The 16201-nt window shown below is 39.7% G+C and overlaps 1 protein-coding gene across 12 annotated transcripts in view; it reads right to left on the minus strand.

Moving 5' to 3' along the window:
* NFIA (nuclear factor I A) overlaps window positions 1–16201 on the minus strand; it is a 254757-nt gene that overhangs the window by 111603 nt on the left and 126953 nt on the right. For 11 of the 12 annotated variants that reach the window (XM_009461225.2, XM_087730429.1, XM_009461223.2 and 8 more), the window contains exon 3: window positions 6047–6112. The exons of the other annotated variant lie outside the window; for it this stretch is intronic. In XM_009461225.2, the coding sequence (XP_009459500.1) occupies window positions 6047–6112 (66 nt within the window). The remainder of the gene's footprint in view (window positions 1–6046; window positions 6113–16201) is intronic. 12 annotated transcript variants of the gene reach the window in all.

Here is a 16201-nt window from a genome sequence, read left to right on the forward strand (position 1 = left end):
CTTATTGAAAATGCTAAGGGCTTTTTTTTAAAGCTTTTTCTGAAGCAAAGTTAATTTTAGATTAGTCCCTCAGGCTGTGATAACTCCTCGGTGTTGCTCTGTAAACAAGAGAGAAAAGTCTTCTTGCATTTATAAGATTCTGATGCAAATGATCCCATGAACAAGAACACTAATAAAAGCTGTCATTACTGTATTACCCTGTTTGCAACTGTAACTGATAAAAAACTTTCTCTGCAAGGCTTGGTTATCTGCTGCAAATGAGGTGTTTCAGGAATGTCAGTCATCTGAGACGATGTACTTTCTAACAGTACCAGTTTCAGCATTGTGCGTTCAGAGAACTGCTCATGCCCGTGCACTCCTCAGGTGGGAATTAAGGGGCCTGTCCAAGGACAGCTGACCCTTCAGACACCTCAAGTCCTGCTGCACTTGCAGCATTTCCTTGGTAAGTAAGTGTAAGGCTGGTTGGCATCAAGTTCAGTCACAGCTGAGAGAGCCCGGGAGGCAGCTGGACTCCACCTGAAGTAGTGGAGATGGGAGGTTAGGCATGGCCTGAGAAGAAGGGATGGCCTCAGAAGGCAGTCTGGTTTTACTAGTGAAAAATTTGGCTGTCAAAGGAATTGGGGGTCTCTCAGCTACCATTTACCTTACAGTGTAGTTGAGTGGTGGGGACAACCACAAAGAACAGTTACGTCTTCTGCCCATCTCAGCTTGAGAGGAGGGTTTGAACAGCGAACTCTGCATCTGAGAAGAGTGCCTAACCCTCGGGCCAGGCGGGCACCACTTCCACTGGCTGAAGCTACCCCACTGCATGAAACAAGAACGCCAGGTTTTGGGACCAGAAAGAAAGCATACAAAAAGGGGCTGGACTCTGCAGCCTGTTAGTTAAGGCAGAGAGGTCATTCCACAAGCTGCTTTTGCATTTTACCAGGTTGCACATAATCCCCTCCTTCCTTGCAGCCAAAGCTGTATTATGCCTGCCATGACTAGCCTTGCCTAGAGAAGAAGAAAAGGAAACTTCTCTTTGCATATGTTCCCACTATTGCCTTCTCTTTCGCCCACAGCTTGAGGACCCGAGTTTCTTCTTTTTTATGTTTTTAGGCATGGAAAAGTAAGCATATCCTTAAACATTTTTTTGAGGTTTAATACTCAAGTCCAGCCCTACTTAAGCAAAGAATTCACAGATGATATTTACAAGTCCAGTGTAATTACTGCAGGGTTGAAAAACGAGTTCTGTGAGTTATGGTACATCATTGTTTTTCTTTTTTCTTTTTTTTTTTAATGTTACAAAGAACAATGTGCCTTTCATTTCCTGCAGTGCTGTTAAGGTACTTGCAGCTCAAAGCAGCAAGAATACATTAAAACTAAAAAGCATTTGGTTTGGGCATTAAAGATTTTTATTTTTTAGATAAATGCCTCTCCCTCTACAGAAATTGTTTGAGCAATGAATTTGGCACACATTTGTAATCAGCTGTAATAACGAGTGCTGTCTTGCTCACTTGAAATAGGAGAATTTACCAACTTCTTTAAAAAGAATTTGCTAATCCACAATTAAAGTCGTGTGCTACCAAATTTGCGTTATCAAATCACAGTGCCACATGCTCGAGAGACATCAGTTGTCTGTAGAAAATGACACAGCGTTCTTCTGCTTTACACAGCACACTTCATGTGTACCTTTATGCTGCAGTTATTAATTTGCCAGTACTACCACATCAAACACAAACATCGCCTGGTGGATGTCTGACAACCATTTACTGACAGCAGTAACACAGCGCTGTACCACAATTATTAACCAGTTTGTGCTACGCCCTCCTTGCCTTTCTCCAGAGTTGAACTCCTGCTGGTGCAGAGCAGGATTTGACTTTTAATATTCTATGAATCTCTGAAAGCTAGAATCACAAATATCCCCACTTTGCAGATAAAAAGACTGAAAAGTTTTCCTACAAAAGTTTAAAATAATCCTACTTACAAAAAGAAAATCTATCCGATAGCCATTTCCATGACTGAATGAGAGAATAAAAGCCCTAGAGAGAGTCCACGGCAGTGCTGAGCTGGGAATTCAGTTGTTCCTGATCCCCAGGCATGCAGTCACTTCACTACATCAGACTAGCCATTTTGTCACCCTCAGTTCACTGAAAACTAGTTTGTTTATAAAATACAACACCAAACCAGTGCATTTAACAAGCTTTTAAAATCAATAACCTTTTTTTTTGATTGGGTGAATTGCAAAATCACTTTGCGGTGCCAATTGAAATGAAGCTTTTACATACCATTAGGCAACTACAAAAGTGGGGAATTTTCCACACGGGTGTTCCACCCAGCTGGTCAGAAAAAAAACTCATTTGAGAAAAATATCAGGACATCGGAACATGCTCCTGCCTTTCAAATGAAGTTGCTGGCCTCTTTCATCATCCCTCCTGCAAATTTCCTCACCCACAAAACAAACAGACAAACTCTGGGTTTTCTTCCTCTCCCCGAGAAGCTCTTTCCCATGCTAACGGACCTGAGAGACAGCAGCACCATGCGCACCGTTCGGTTCTATGTTAGCTTTACCCCCAGTTCCAGGACAAGACATCTGGACCTTGGACCATGCATGCACGAAAGAGCCCTGTCTCTCCTGCATGTTTGCTTTTCATGACCATTATGCTGGATATCTCTCTCTCGCTAGAAAAAAATAAATGCTTAATATTTCTGTAAATTTTTGCAATGGTGATCGGGTAAGTGACTGCTTGAAAACTATTCTGGCTTAATGAAGGCTTAAGAAAAGGCTAGAGTTGGTGTTAAAGCCACCACTGAGAGCAGAAGATGTCACCATCTTCTCTGTTTGTGATGAATCTGCTCCAGAAAATGCAACTGTAAAGCCTACTAGAAAAAAGGAGTGGCTCTAAAAAAGAAAAGCTTTTTTTCCCATGAACTTCACTTTAATAAAGGTTAGACATACAGGCTTTCCAAAATAACACATACAATTTAAAATGATAAATTAAAATCTGTAGTAGGAGGCCTTCTTTTTCAGGGCTGTATAGTTGACCCTTTTGAACCTACATTACTCAAGGTATGCAAAATATATGTGTATAATAAATAGCTCTAGAATTTATGGAGTGGAACAGAAAGGATATTAACAGGCAAGTAGAGAGGCTGTATAACCCTCACAAGGCCTTTAAAGATTTATTTTTTTAAAATGAAGGAATGCATGCATGTAAAAGGTAGTACTTAATCGATACACTTCTTTGTGCCTTCGAGAAACACATGCAAAATGATTCCAAATCTGCCTTCAATCTGGTCATTCTGCTGTTAGCGTCAGTGGGAATAAGATTATACACAATACTATTTTTCTCTGATTTAAAAAAAAAAAATTCCTCTCTGTGTGGGCTCATTCCCACTCTCAGTAAAATCAATTACTAGACTCCCATTGACTCCGGAGGGATTTGGATCAGGCCCTGTGGAAGTGGGTCTACAGCAAGTGTAGAACAACGCAGTTAATATGATTTATTGTGTCCGTTTCTGTGCGTGCAGTTTTTCATTTTCTAAAGCCTGCAGTTTTGCTTTCATCCTCACGTTCAGTAGATAAGAGCTGCAGATCTGTGTTGATCTACACACTGGGTACACTGCAAGCTGGGGGCTGTGTGTGCTGAGAATGAGCTCAGCGTCTGCCCAGGGGGAGCAACCCTTTAGGGCCAAGAGACTGCGTTAGATGCATTTGTAAAGAAAATCTCCCACACAGGCACTGCAAAAGGTGTGTAATCAGTTAGGAGGCTTCTGCTGTGGTGGGGAAAAATACCCTTTAGTAAAACTGAGAAAAAGCAAAATCCTTTTCCTGTTTATTAATAAAAAAGTACCTTTTGCAGGTCACCAGTAAAGTTCCAAGAATTCACTAAAAGCTTGTTTAACAAGGAAGACTCAGGCTCCAAATCAGAGATATTTCATTTCACTAGGCTCTTACAGATTTTACATTATTAAACACTGACATTCCTGCTTTTCAGGGCGGTTGTTGAGTAACAGGCTTCCTTAAGACTAAGAAACTGTGGGGTAAGAAGAACTGTGGTTTAATAGCTGCGAAAGAATATTATCTGAACGCAAAAGAAAATTATCTAAACACGAAATAATAACATGCTTGGTGCCTAATACATTCTAAATTAAAATATGATTTAATAAACATAGGCAACATATTCCCCACAAAAAAAATAGCAGAATTGGCAGAACAAAAATCACAGTTTAGTCAGTTCTGCTCTTAACCTCGCAATCCTTTGGCTACAAATTAGAATTTCTGTGAACAGGTTTGATACGGGAAATTAGGCACTGTCTTTCAGAAACAACAGAAATGTTTTACGATGGTATGTTTAGAGATGAGCAGCACAAAATCTATCAAAATATGAAACCTTTCATATTTCAATGAGATGAAAATACAGGAACCCCAAAAGCCAAAATCTTACCAACCCAATGAGTCCTATGTTGTATGTCCTATGATATATGCTGGTATTTTAAAGTCTTTTATGTACCTAAACCTCTTCTTCTTCCCTTAATTCTATCTGCTGTTTAAACCCTGATCCAAATGCAGTCTGGATGTGAATGCAGCCCTTCAACCTCACTCCCACTTGCAGCTTGTTCAGTTGCTAATAAAATCCCCAAAACACACACTAAACCCATATACATCTATAGGGATTTGAGGCACAAGCAGTTAGTTGCTCTGTGAAAAGGCACTCACAGTTGTGTTATTATAGATACAATATTTCTACGTAGATGGATATACATATCCCAAAAATGGTGACAGGTTTTAGAGACAAAAACCCTTCACACAAATTCTTTTCTGTGTATGCACAGTACACCCCACTACAGCAGATCCCCCATCTACATCTAGGTCTTATAAAAAAAAAAAATCTGGTTATGGATAAAAAAAGTCAAGAAAAACTATTAATAATAATCACTTTCACTTTGGGAGACATTATTTCTAAGTCCTAAATATAAGTAGTAAAACAAAACTCAGTTGCCAATGGGCCAACAAAAATTGTTGAGGTCTACCTTACTTAAACATAAAAAGGAAGAGAAGCTGTTCCCTCACACACATACTTATCCTTTCACATACAGTCCATACAGAAGTTTGCTATTATTGAATGACTTTTTTTTCAGATTGCTTTACAAAGCAAGCCATTGGTTCAGTAGAAGTTATTGCTTCTACTTTAAAACTGTCCCAGTACAAAGAATATTAGTGTTCCCAAAAGTCACAGTCCTGCTGCTACTTCCACATAAGCTCAAGCTGCTGCCACCTGAAACAATGGTATTGCGAACATACACAGCAGAAGGAGCAACAAGCTCTAGTTGAGAATCCCTGTCCTGCTTACTTGTAGTATCTACAACCTTTAAAGCACATTGATAAAAAATACAGACAATGCCAGTAGCACCTGTATCACCCCCACAGTGGGTACCTGCCTGAGCAGCTGTTATGTTTATAGGTGTGCAGTCCAGCCCTGAAACGGCAATGTTTGGGAGCATTGCTGCGCAGTTTTGTTTAGCAGATTTTTGCAGTAGAGAATGGGTCTGCAGAAACATATTTCAAAGCAACCATTTTGTTTCATGGGACTATCTGAGATCCTGCACTCTAAAATGATGGCTGGCCACATACCGAAAGTTAGGTACTTCAGTGTGTCATGTGAGAGCATCAATAAACAAAATGAAGTTAAAAGCACATAGATAAAAATGAAAGCGATGAAGCACACACCCCTAGGGGGTCATGACTCACGGCCCAGGGATTGAAAGCCTTTGCTACGGAGGAATAAGGATAAGGGTTGCATACAGCAGGCTCTTTAATGGCATCTCCCTAATTAAAATTATTTTTAAAGGAAAAAATTGTCTCTCTTCAGGACTGGAGAAACAAATGCTACCTTAGATTAGTGAAACAGTAGCATTTTAACTGTGAGGAGAGTACACAACCTATTTGTAGCTATCCCATGTCAATTATTCTGAATAATCTTTTTATATTAGACATAGGAAAAAAATCTTTATAAATATGGGCTGTTTTAATATCCCAAAGCAGGAGCAGCAGGTAAGAACTTACCATTTTCTGGCTGGTCCTTAATATCAGCTTCACTTGGCTGGCTGGGACTTTCAGATTGACTTGAATCTGAAAAACATAAAATACAGCCAAAAATTACAGGGTCTGCTGTGGAAAATAGATCAGAGGCGCCAGACTTCCTCAAAAGGCTGAGAGTACAAACTAAGGACAGGAGTGTTGCACTAGGACATGATAATGCAAAAGTCCCGTGCCTAGGTAATATTTTTGCTAGGAAAAAAAAAGGGAATCTTGTTTACGGCACTACACAGAGTGCTTGGTGTGTGTGTTAGCATAAATTAAGCTTTGAGAATCCTTCTTTTTAGAGAAGGCATATTTAAACTACTCTCCTACATGTTTTTTTATAATGCAGCCTCTATGTTGTATACAAACCAGAGCCTTAATCCAACACATAGTAAAGTCTCAAAACATATTTTCGAGCAGGCATATAAAGGTAACTAAGCAACCCTACAAAGTCGTGAAGATTGTTGCCTGCACATTTCTGGAACAAAACCTGCAAAACTGATAGAAGAGCTGATTGTCGTCATACTTTCGCAGTGGTTACAGTACTACGAGATCACTGAAATGTACGGCATTGCCCCTGATTTATACCCAGTGGTATAAATGAGACCAGATACTGGATGAACTGCTTTAGAACTTGTGCAAATAATGGGTCCTACAAACTCCCAGCTAACACCCTCCAACGAACACAATTTATTTGCCTAAAATAATAAAATGACCTATAAAAGGATATGTGTAAATATGAGTGTTTTGCATTTTTTACACATTATTAACTCTACTTTATGTGAAGATGATCGCTCTTTGGTTCAAAAATTATTCTTAGTAGAAGCTTTAGTCAAATAGTATTTTCCTTCTTAATTATTTCTATCACTATGGATTGGGAAAAAAGGTCCCTTTACCTGTGTGGAAAAATAGGAAAAAAAAAATTCCCTCAAATTACTGTTTTTGCAATTAATACAAATAGAAAAAGATTTTTTTTTTCCTCAGAAATTGTTGTGTAATTTATTGATCCCATTAAAAAGTTTTTGCTGTGAAACAAAACTTAGGAAATGAAACCACTTGCTACTGCATCAAAAACACCCGCAATTGTGGCAAACCTATTTTCTGACTTCACCTTGACTTTGCAGAGTTTAGAATTAGCTGTCTGAAATTTGACCACATTTCAGTGAGAAGTCAATGCAAGATCAAAAGGTCATGACACTTAACTGTGATTAAATTGAAAATCTTACTTCTATTGCAACAGAGTGATAACACCACCCCTTCTTTTTCTTTGAGGTATTAATAGCACGGGAAGAAGCAGTACTACTAGTGACCTTGGGTCAAGCAATGCTAATTTATTGCTTTAAAAAGGTTCCTTGCTTTTAAGCAAATGAAGATTTTAATTACCGCAGAGCACTATAAAGAAAATGCCTATTTTAAATATTCAAATTTTTTTTTTACCTGCTGACTGTATGCATTAGGTATCATTCAGAAGCTTAGAGGACAATCTTGTATAAATTAAAAACTACAAGTAAAAAAAAGTGTTCACAAAACAAATTTTGATAAATTTCAGAATACAGACATTCAGAATCTTTAGCAAAGAAAGCTTCAGTCCTGATACTTCTATTTAAAATCAGTGAAATTCTCCTAAAAAGTGATGTTTCCCAGTGTGCCCAGAATCCATTTCCTCTCTTTTGTATTTATTATTTTTAATAATTTCTCCAATGAAACTCAGTGAAAAAAATTATTCTCACTTCTACAATTTTGTTTTAAATATTGATCTTCTGAGTTCTCTTTGACTGAAGCTCAAATCAGTGACAGTAGATAGACTACCGGGTGATATGCACAGTGCTGTTATATTCTGGACACTAGATTTTGGCAAGAAGTTTCATGTTTCTGATACTGCAAAGGTAGAAACAAAGGTAAAATACTAGGAATGTAAAATATTTAGTTAACATTCAAAGTCAACATTCAACGGATTTCATTTCACAGGGCAAGCATTAGGCTTTTGCTTATTTTTTAGGTTTTTCTTTTCCTCCAGCAAGCCATGGTTCAATCAGCGTTTAGACTTTACGTTTAAAGTAGTGTCAGAATTCCACAAAAATTCATATATTTGAAAAAGTTACTGCAGAAATATGGGACTCAAAGCATGTTTTCCTTTCAAAATTTTAAACAATCCAGCAAAGCAGCGAGAGGGACGAGTGCTCAGTGGCAGCCGCAGGAGCTGGGCTCCGCACTGGCGCTCTCAGCCCCCAGCCTGGCACCCTCGCTCCCCAGCACAGCCCGGCAGCCGGTGGGCAGCTCACAGAGCAGGAGCTGCTCCTGGATTTTGAGAAACAAAGTACTTTTGTTTGCGTTGAGTGCTGTTTTTCCAACACCAAAGCTAGTGGCACAAGAGAGACTCTACTGGCTGTAGGACATTTGTTTGCATACTGAATCGTAACTTTCTTCTTTTATTACTCTGGCTACTGTGACATTTTTCCTAATTCTGTTTTCCTGTAACCCACCCCTTCTGATGAAATTAAATATTAATTTCTAAAAAAAGACAACAAAAGCTTTAAGTACTACTCTTCATGGAGAGGCACAGGGCAATAAAATGCAGGACAAGGTAGAATTAAAACCAATCTATACTGCGGTAGAGATCACAGGAGGCTACCGAAAACATGTATTGGGCAAGCGTATGCTCAGCATTGTTATGCAAGGTGGCATCTTGTGGAAACCCCAGATAAGAAGACTGAGTTAAGGCACTTAGCCAAAATGTTTATATGCAGAATTTTGCTTCCCTGATTTTATTCAGATGCCGCAGATGATCCGGTACATATAAATGTGCCGCCACATGGTTAAGGGATTGGCAAAATCAGAGCCGTTGTATTTTACAGTCTTGCCTAGGACGAGAGAGTCTTGCTCAGCCTCCACCGCTCACTCTCTGCTTTTTCAGCAGTTGGCAGTAACTCCTGTCGGGGCTTTTTTGTTGTTTTGCACATGGAAACTTTAAAAATCCAGTTTTCTGAATGTTTAGTGTTTTGCGGGCTCGGCTACAACGGGAAGGGGAATGTCTGTCCTGCTGAGTCAGTTAGCCAAACAGGTGACCAGAGGAATAAATTAATTTTTGCCCATACATAATTGATATAAATGGAAGATCGTTTTCATAAGCATTTGCATTAAATCAATAAAATCACTTACTATAGAGCAGTTTAACAATTCATTTGATTTTCTCTTTTCTATATATTTGATAGCCACTCTGCAAAACAGTATACACTTTATGCCTATTTTCTTTAGCAACAACACTGCCAGTTAAATTCTACCACCTGCAATAATTAGAGCCATTGGAAAACATACAAAACAAAATATACAGTAGATGCGAGCCCCTCTTGAATCCACGGCCCCCTGCGGCAACGAGTTTCATTGGTGCCTTAAGCTAAGGCTGGTAGGAAGCCAAAGAATCTGTATATTACAATAAAGTGCATGCTATTAAGGAGAGGATTTAAATGATTTCAGATGGAGTTGGAAATATTATAGTGAGGAACCACTATTAAGATTGCTGATCTAAAAAAAAAAAAAAAATCACCAAGGAATCTAGTTTTATATTTAAGGAAGCCTAACCTTGAATAGCACAATGGTTTTATTTGGGGGCTTTTTTAGTTAAAGAAAAGTTAGTGGCTGGAATTTTTAACCCTGAACTAGCCGGAGTTAGCGTGAGTATGTACACTGGAGTCAAGGTTGCTGGACAAGAGAAGGTCAAGGGGATCTGGTATCAACCGTAATCATGGGGAAACGGGATAAAAAGCATATCGAAGCTATTTTACTCTCTATTTCCAAGAATCAACTATGATTAAGGGATAAAGAAATAAAAAAAACAACAAAACAGGCTAGTTTTTCCAAAGTAGCATTTCCTATTGCGTTTCTATTCTCTGTTCCTCTTTGGACCTGTTTCTTAAGCATATGCTACCCCAGCACGACTGAGGTGGTTATGCCCAAGACCCAGGACTGCCTGATCTCAAACTGTAAGCAGGCAGGGACCTTCAGCTCCAGGATGGAAGCTCTGGACTTTTCAATATGCAATTTTCCTTTTCAGCTGCAGCAGGAGTGCACGACGGCTGCGTGGAAGCAGGGCTCGCAGCGCTGGAAGGGACCGCTCCATTGTTTGGAAAGAATAAAACCTTCCCAGGAAAGTCTGGCCCGTGGACAGGACCAATGTCAACAGACTGGCAATGTTGTTCTTTTTTGTAGACCGTGACACAGACAGTGAAGAGTTGTTACACTCCTCCACCAAAAAAGCCCGCTTCGAGTGTCATGGCACTTCCCAGTGCTAAACCACTTCATGGCTACCCGACTTTGGAGAAACGGGATGCTTTCTTGGGCACTCGCACTTTCTCGACACGCCGTGTTTTCCAGGGCATGCTGAATCCAGCCCGGGGTGGCAGTGACCTACAGGGACCAGCCTTATTGTCTGCTGGTCTGCGCAAACGGAATTAACGGGTGTCAAGATTATTTTTTACCTATGCAGAGTCAGCCCCCACTAGAAACTGAGCCCTCACTAGCAGCCAGCATGCTAATTCAGGTGCAGATGCATCTATCCTCTAAACAGTAAAGGTGATCTCTGCATAGTGGAGAAAAAAAATTACCAGTGATGCCAGATGAGCAAGGCTGTGCTGCCACTGCCCATGCTGAGCCTGCTCTGCAGCTAAATAAAGTGGGCTCCCTCTCCTCCGCTGCCAGCCCAGCACCTCACAGAAGCACCGCAGAAGTGCACAAGTTAAATTTTCCATTCATATCATGTTTTAGGGGGGGGAAATATTGTATAATAAACTGACATATTTTATTCAAGTTTCAGAGTCCTATTTGTAATAAAAAATTTATATGGCTGGGTTGTGTTCATGCAATAAATTTTTCATCTATAATTTTGGGCATGGATTCTACCAAAGATTTATATATGTTAAAAAAAAAAAAAATCTAAATCATGCTTCTTTATATACAGTCTTACGTGGTGAGCTTAAGGGATTTACAAACAGAAACCAGCACCGGGACTAAGGCTTTTTTACACTCACTTTCCCTTCATTATACATTATAATATAAACACGTAGGGATTGCTCCATATATGCTACAATTATTATTTACGGCTATTTTGGTGGCTAGTACTATTTCTTTTAAGGAAGGCCTGGCTCTCCGTTTAACTCCAGCCATCGCTTTCAAGTCAACTTTTATAGGGAGTTCAAAGTGCTTCATTATCATACACCTCACCGTCACACATGTACATATCTGCACCAGATTTCCAGTTTTATTTTATACCCCCCTGTACAGTACACCCCATCCCCGCAGCTCACGAATAAGGTTCTGCAGTGGTAAAATCCCTGTGGTGCCAGCCTGTTTTTTTTTATAAGGCGAGGACTCTTAATTCCTGTACACTGGGAAAGAGATTATCTTTGATAATGGAAATGTAAATCAAAGCTTGCTGTTGTTTATTCCAGACAGACATTTGTGTGTTAAGTCTGTTTATCAGGCAACACTTTGTCTAAGCCAGGAAGTAGTCAGCCTTTGTAACAAGATGTATGCAAATGATTTTCCCATGAGCCCTTGCCACAAAACTTTTGTGGCAAAAACCCTCCTTGTTACTTCACCAGTAAGACGCTACTAAGCTACCCCGTAAGTAGACTAGCAACAAAACAGCTAGCTAGACTATGCTGATGAGTTTGAATGAGACCAAAACATGTGCCCACAGTCTGTTGCTCGGTATTGTAAGCAGACTTTGTGTATTACATCTGTTTATCAGGCAACACTCTGTCTGCTGGGGCGGCTTTGTACCAAGGTAGATGCAAACAAAGACCTCCACAACTCCCCGGCTAACTTTTTTTGGACGCTGAAATTCCTGCTTACTTTCCTTGTCGTAGGAAATAAGAACGTGAAACTTCACCGTGAGGCTGCGAGACCCTAAAGCTGTATCAAAATGGTTTCATTTTAAATCAACTTTCTTTGTTCTCATAAGCCCATAAATGATTTACTGCTATCGTGTGATAGCCTAGAATGTGGGGAATCTGTGTATTCCCATATTTGTTCCTTGATATTACAAAAAAGTATTTGATTCACTTCTAAATGTTTGTTTTTAAAACAGTTTACAGCCTTTGATTCCTGCTTACTGATTCATTTCTGGAACATTTTCTATTTATTCCTTTGCAGTAGCAAACGTTAATTTTGACTTAATTCAAATTGTCATCAAAGGCTTCCTTAAGAAATCCCACAGCACAGATTTTATTTGTTATAATAAAATATTCTTAAAGTAAACATCATGCAACTGTGTTTTTTTAATTCCAAGAGATACAAAAATCCGTTACCCAAAGGATTCAAATTGGTTCAGCCCTTTTTCCTAGACAAAATAAACACTTTAGGACTTTACTTGTTTGTATTCTCCTCAGTGGTGCTGTATGCATCACCAGCTAAAAACAAAGAAACTTTTAGCTGCTCAGACAAAATGCAGAAGCTCCCCAAACAACGAAGCGGGGGGGGTGGGGAAGCATTCAGAAAGTCTGACAGTCCATTCAATATAGGGATGATGGCCATAATGCATCCAGGGTCCCCTTGCTAATTAAATATGCATTGGCACAGTTTTGATCGATGCAAGCCATGGATCAGATGACACACCTGCAAAATCTTGAGCCCAGAGCTCCCAGGAAAAGGAAAATACAGGCTGTCTCCTTATCTTTGTTTTCAAAGGCTCTCAATTTCTGTGCTTAGATATCTAATTTAATTCTCTCACCCCTCAGCAAACTGGATTAGGAAAGTCAATACTGCCATTGTGCATCGACAGGAACACACAGCTTTCCTTTTATTCAATTTAGCCATGACCTTTAGACAAAGATAATGACAACTGTCTAAAAGTAAGGTAAGGCCTTAAGGAAGACCCTGCAGCAGGGCCCCCCTTGCTTTCTGCAGCTCCTCCGCCCGGGAAGAGCCCACCAGACATGGAACAAAATCAAAAATAAATTTTCTCCCCAGACCGCAACGACTAGCTTGGCGGAGTGGCACCCTCGGCTGCGAAGGGCTCTGTCCTACCCCGAGGAGCTGAGACGCCTCGCAGCCGGACCCTCGCGAGCTGTTTGCTGAGAGGTGGCAACATCTCCGGAGGAAGCACGCGTGCCAACAGCAAGTGCCGAGCACTTGCACGAAGAGGGACTGCGCTGTCCTATTTTTTCTGTGGCTGTTAGGGAAACGGTGAAACGGAAGGGTCAGGCAAGTGTCGGCGGTAGCACTAATTTCTATATTCTGGCTCCGATACTTCGGAGGAATTGTAATCCTAGAGCTAAGTGCATGGCATGGAGAGCCGCACACAACCGCCCTGCGCTGCGGCAGAAGGAGGAACCAGCACGCGGATTTTCCTGGAGCTGAGCTGAAGCCAATGGAAACGACATTACTTTCCAATAGGTCTCGCATCAATATTTTTACCAGCCTTCCTACATTAGATAGCATCTCTCTAATACGTCTGTAAGGAAAGGACAGAGAACATGCTCTAAGCTAACGAACGGACAGTAATCCACTTTGGTACCTACAGATACAGGTTGTACCTGAATCAGTGGTTTAGGCATATAAAAATTCATATTTATGGAGCAGCCCAGCTCCACAAAATGTTAGCTTCCATGCTGCACAATGTTTAATTCTGCAGTATTTTTTTAGCTGCATTTAAAAATATACTTGGCATTTCTAGCTGTGGACCAATATTTTTCTCATGTCTTTTTATACAGATTTGGAGGGAAAGATATTTGTAATGGAAAAAAATATGTGCAAAGTTGGATTGCTAAGTTTCTGTAATCTTGGGAAATAAAAAAAAGCAGCCTATGTAAGAGCTACAAGAAACCATATGGATCAACAAGAGCTGCCCTCATATCCCTGGGAAATATAAATTAACCTACATTTCATCATCATAAACCCCAAAATAAAAAATCTAATTAGAGTCTCTACCCTCAGATTCACTTCTAGAAAATTTGCTTATCCCCCTCACAAAATGATTTACAGTACTTACACCCATTTCTTCAGCGTGATTTAAATTTATTGAATCATTTCAATTTTTAGAGAGCTTCCATTTGGATCTGTATGGGTTTCTAGACATATGCAGTGCTCAGTTATTTAAAATTAATTGCAGTACAATAATTTTAAATTGCTTCACACTATACTAATCTCAAGTGCTTTGAAATATTTGAACCATTCTATTTAGAAGCCATCAAACTTCTGAGCACATGCATCAAAGAGTTGTTTTAAAAGCCGAAGGGCCGTACTGATGATCCCAAAGTGCAGGTGAGCACGGCTCTGGGCATGCTCAGCGCACACGTATCTGAATTTATAGAACAATTCAACAAATTTTGCCCGAATGTCAATCTTTAATTAACAAAAACGGATTCTGTAATAATTTCAAACCACTAAAAAATTTCTAAAACTAGAAAAGCGCTGTTATAAAATAATGGCATACATTAAAACTATTATTACTTCTAATGTATATTTATAGAACATCCTTTTATCCTGGAAATTAAAACATCTTATTAACATTAAACTAAGCTTTACAATACCTCTGTGGGAAAGGTGAGCATAACTATGCCCACTTTACGCAGGGATGAAGGAGGCACATAGAGGTTAAGTGATTTAGCTTCAGCGGCACAGTTACTAAAAGGAGTAAAAAGCACAGCGCTGAGCTCTCAAGCCGCTGCTCTAGATAATAAAGTATCATTCCCACCAATACAACCATTACAATGGCAACGACACTGACCGCTTAGGAAGCCTTGAACTACATTATATAGAAAATTACTTGTTAGAGTGGATCCAAAGTCACCTAGAAGGGATATCTCCAGTCACTCTCAGGTTCCATTTTGCTTGCTTTTTTTTTCTTATTAGATATTTTGAAAAACAAGAAATCATTTCTACATTTCCCTCTGCAGTATTTTCTAACTCAATTTAACAATAACAACAACAACAGTATTTAGGGTGACTAAATAGCTAGTTTTGCAATGCCTGACAGATCTGGTAACTTTGGTGAAAGTCTCCAGGTCTGCTTCTGTGCAATTTTACACTGGTGAGTAAACCAGCATCAGCAAAGCAGGATCATGTCCACCATATGGTGAGACTCCATTGGCAGTAGTACAGTCACCCAATTAATCTCTATCCCCCACCATCCCCTTGTTATTTATTTATTGTGACAAACTCATCCTTATGGGACCCAAGGCAGGGAGCTGTGTATTCCCAGGCTATTCTCATCAGTGCCCATCCTCATTCTTTATCCGTGCTGCCCAAGCAGTAGCTGGTGGTCAGGTACTGCTCCTCTGGCCAAGACGCACGGTGCTACAAGGTCACGACCAAGGAGGCTCTCTAGATTTTCCACAGCAGACAGGAATAAAGAATTGTTCAAACCTGCTCTCCATCAAAAAGCCAAATAAAACCCACTCCCTGACAATGAGCACAGCCTTCTTAAACTGCTTTCCAAAGCTCACTTTTTTAACATCACGCAAATAACCTAGCTGTTTCTGGAGACCATCAGAGTGTTCATATATTTCAGTCTATGCATCTTGCTAAGTTCTCTCTGTAGCCAGAGCCATTCAAGACTTCATCAGCCAGCAAAACCAAAGAAAAAACCTCACTGGGCAAAACCCCTGACCTCCTCCTCCTTTTTCAACCTCTCCCGCTTCTGTTTCCCCTAAAGGTCAGGTATAAAATTTTCATATGATTAACCAAAAATTCAAGTAGGAATCTATACTTCAAACAGAATAAAGAATACCTAAAAAAGGAACTAATATTTCAAAGAATGGGCCCATTTTCCCTATTAAGGATATTCTAGTTCACACAGGGAAAAACAATGTTGATAATAAAAATATGTGTGATTATTTAAGGAATAAACAAAAGGTGAACTAATATTCCATGGAGTTTTTGCCAATAACAGATTAATATCAAGTTACAGATGGGGCAATCTGAACCAAGTTTAGGTACTATTTTTTTATTACGGATCTATACTAGCAGCCCCGTTTTCACAACTCTTTCATTTTGATGTACCTGACACCTTTCCTCTTGGCTCCCATTTCAGCCCCTGTTAAGTACATATTTGGTTGTAGTGGCCAATTTTTTTTTTTTTCTGGCAGATGTCTTTTCCTTGTTCTGTGCACTCTGAGGAGTTCAACGTCGCATGTGAAA

Source organism: Nipponia nippon, unplaced genomic scaffold, assembly GCF_047370975.1.
Source record: "Nipponia nippon isolate SJK-2023a ecotype South Korea unplaced genomic scaffold, ASM4737097v1 scaffold_5, whole genome shotgun sequence".
Taxonomy (NCBI): domain Eukaryota; kingdom Metazoa; phylum Chordata; class Aves; order Pelecaniformes; family Threskiornithidae; genus Nipponia; species Nipponia nippon.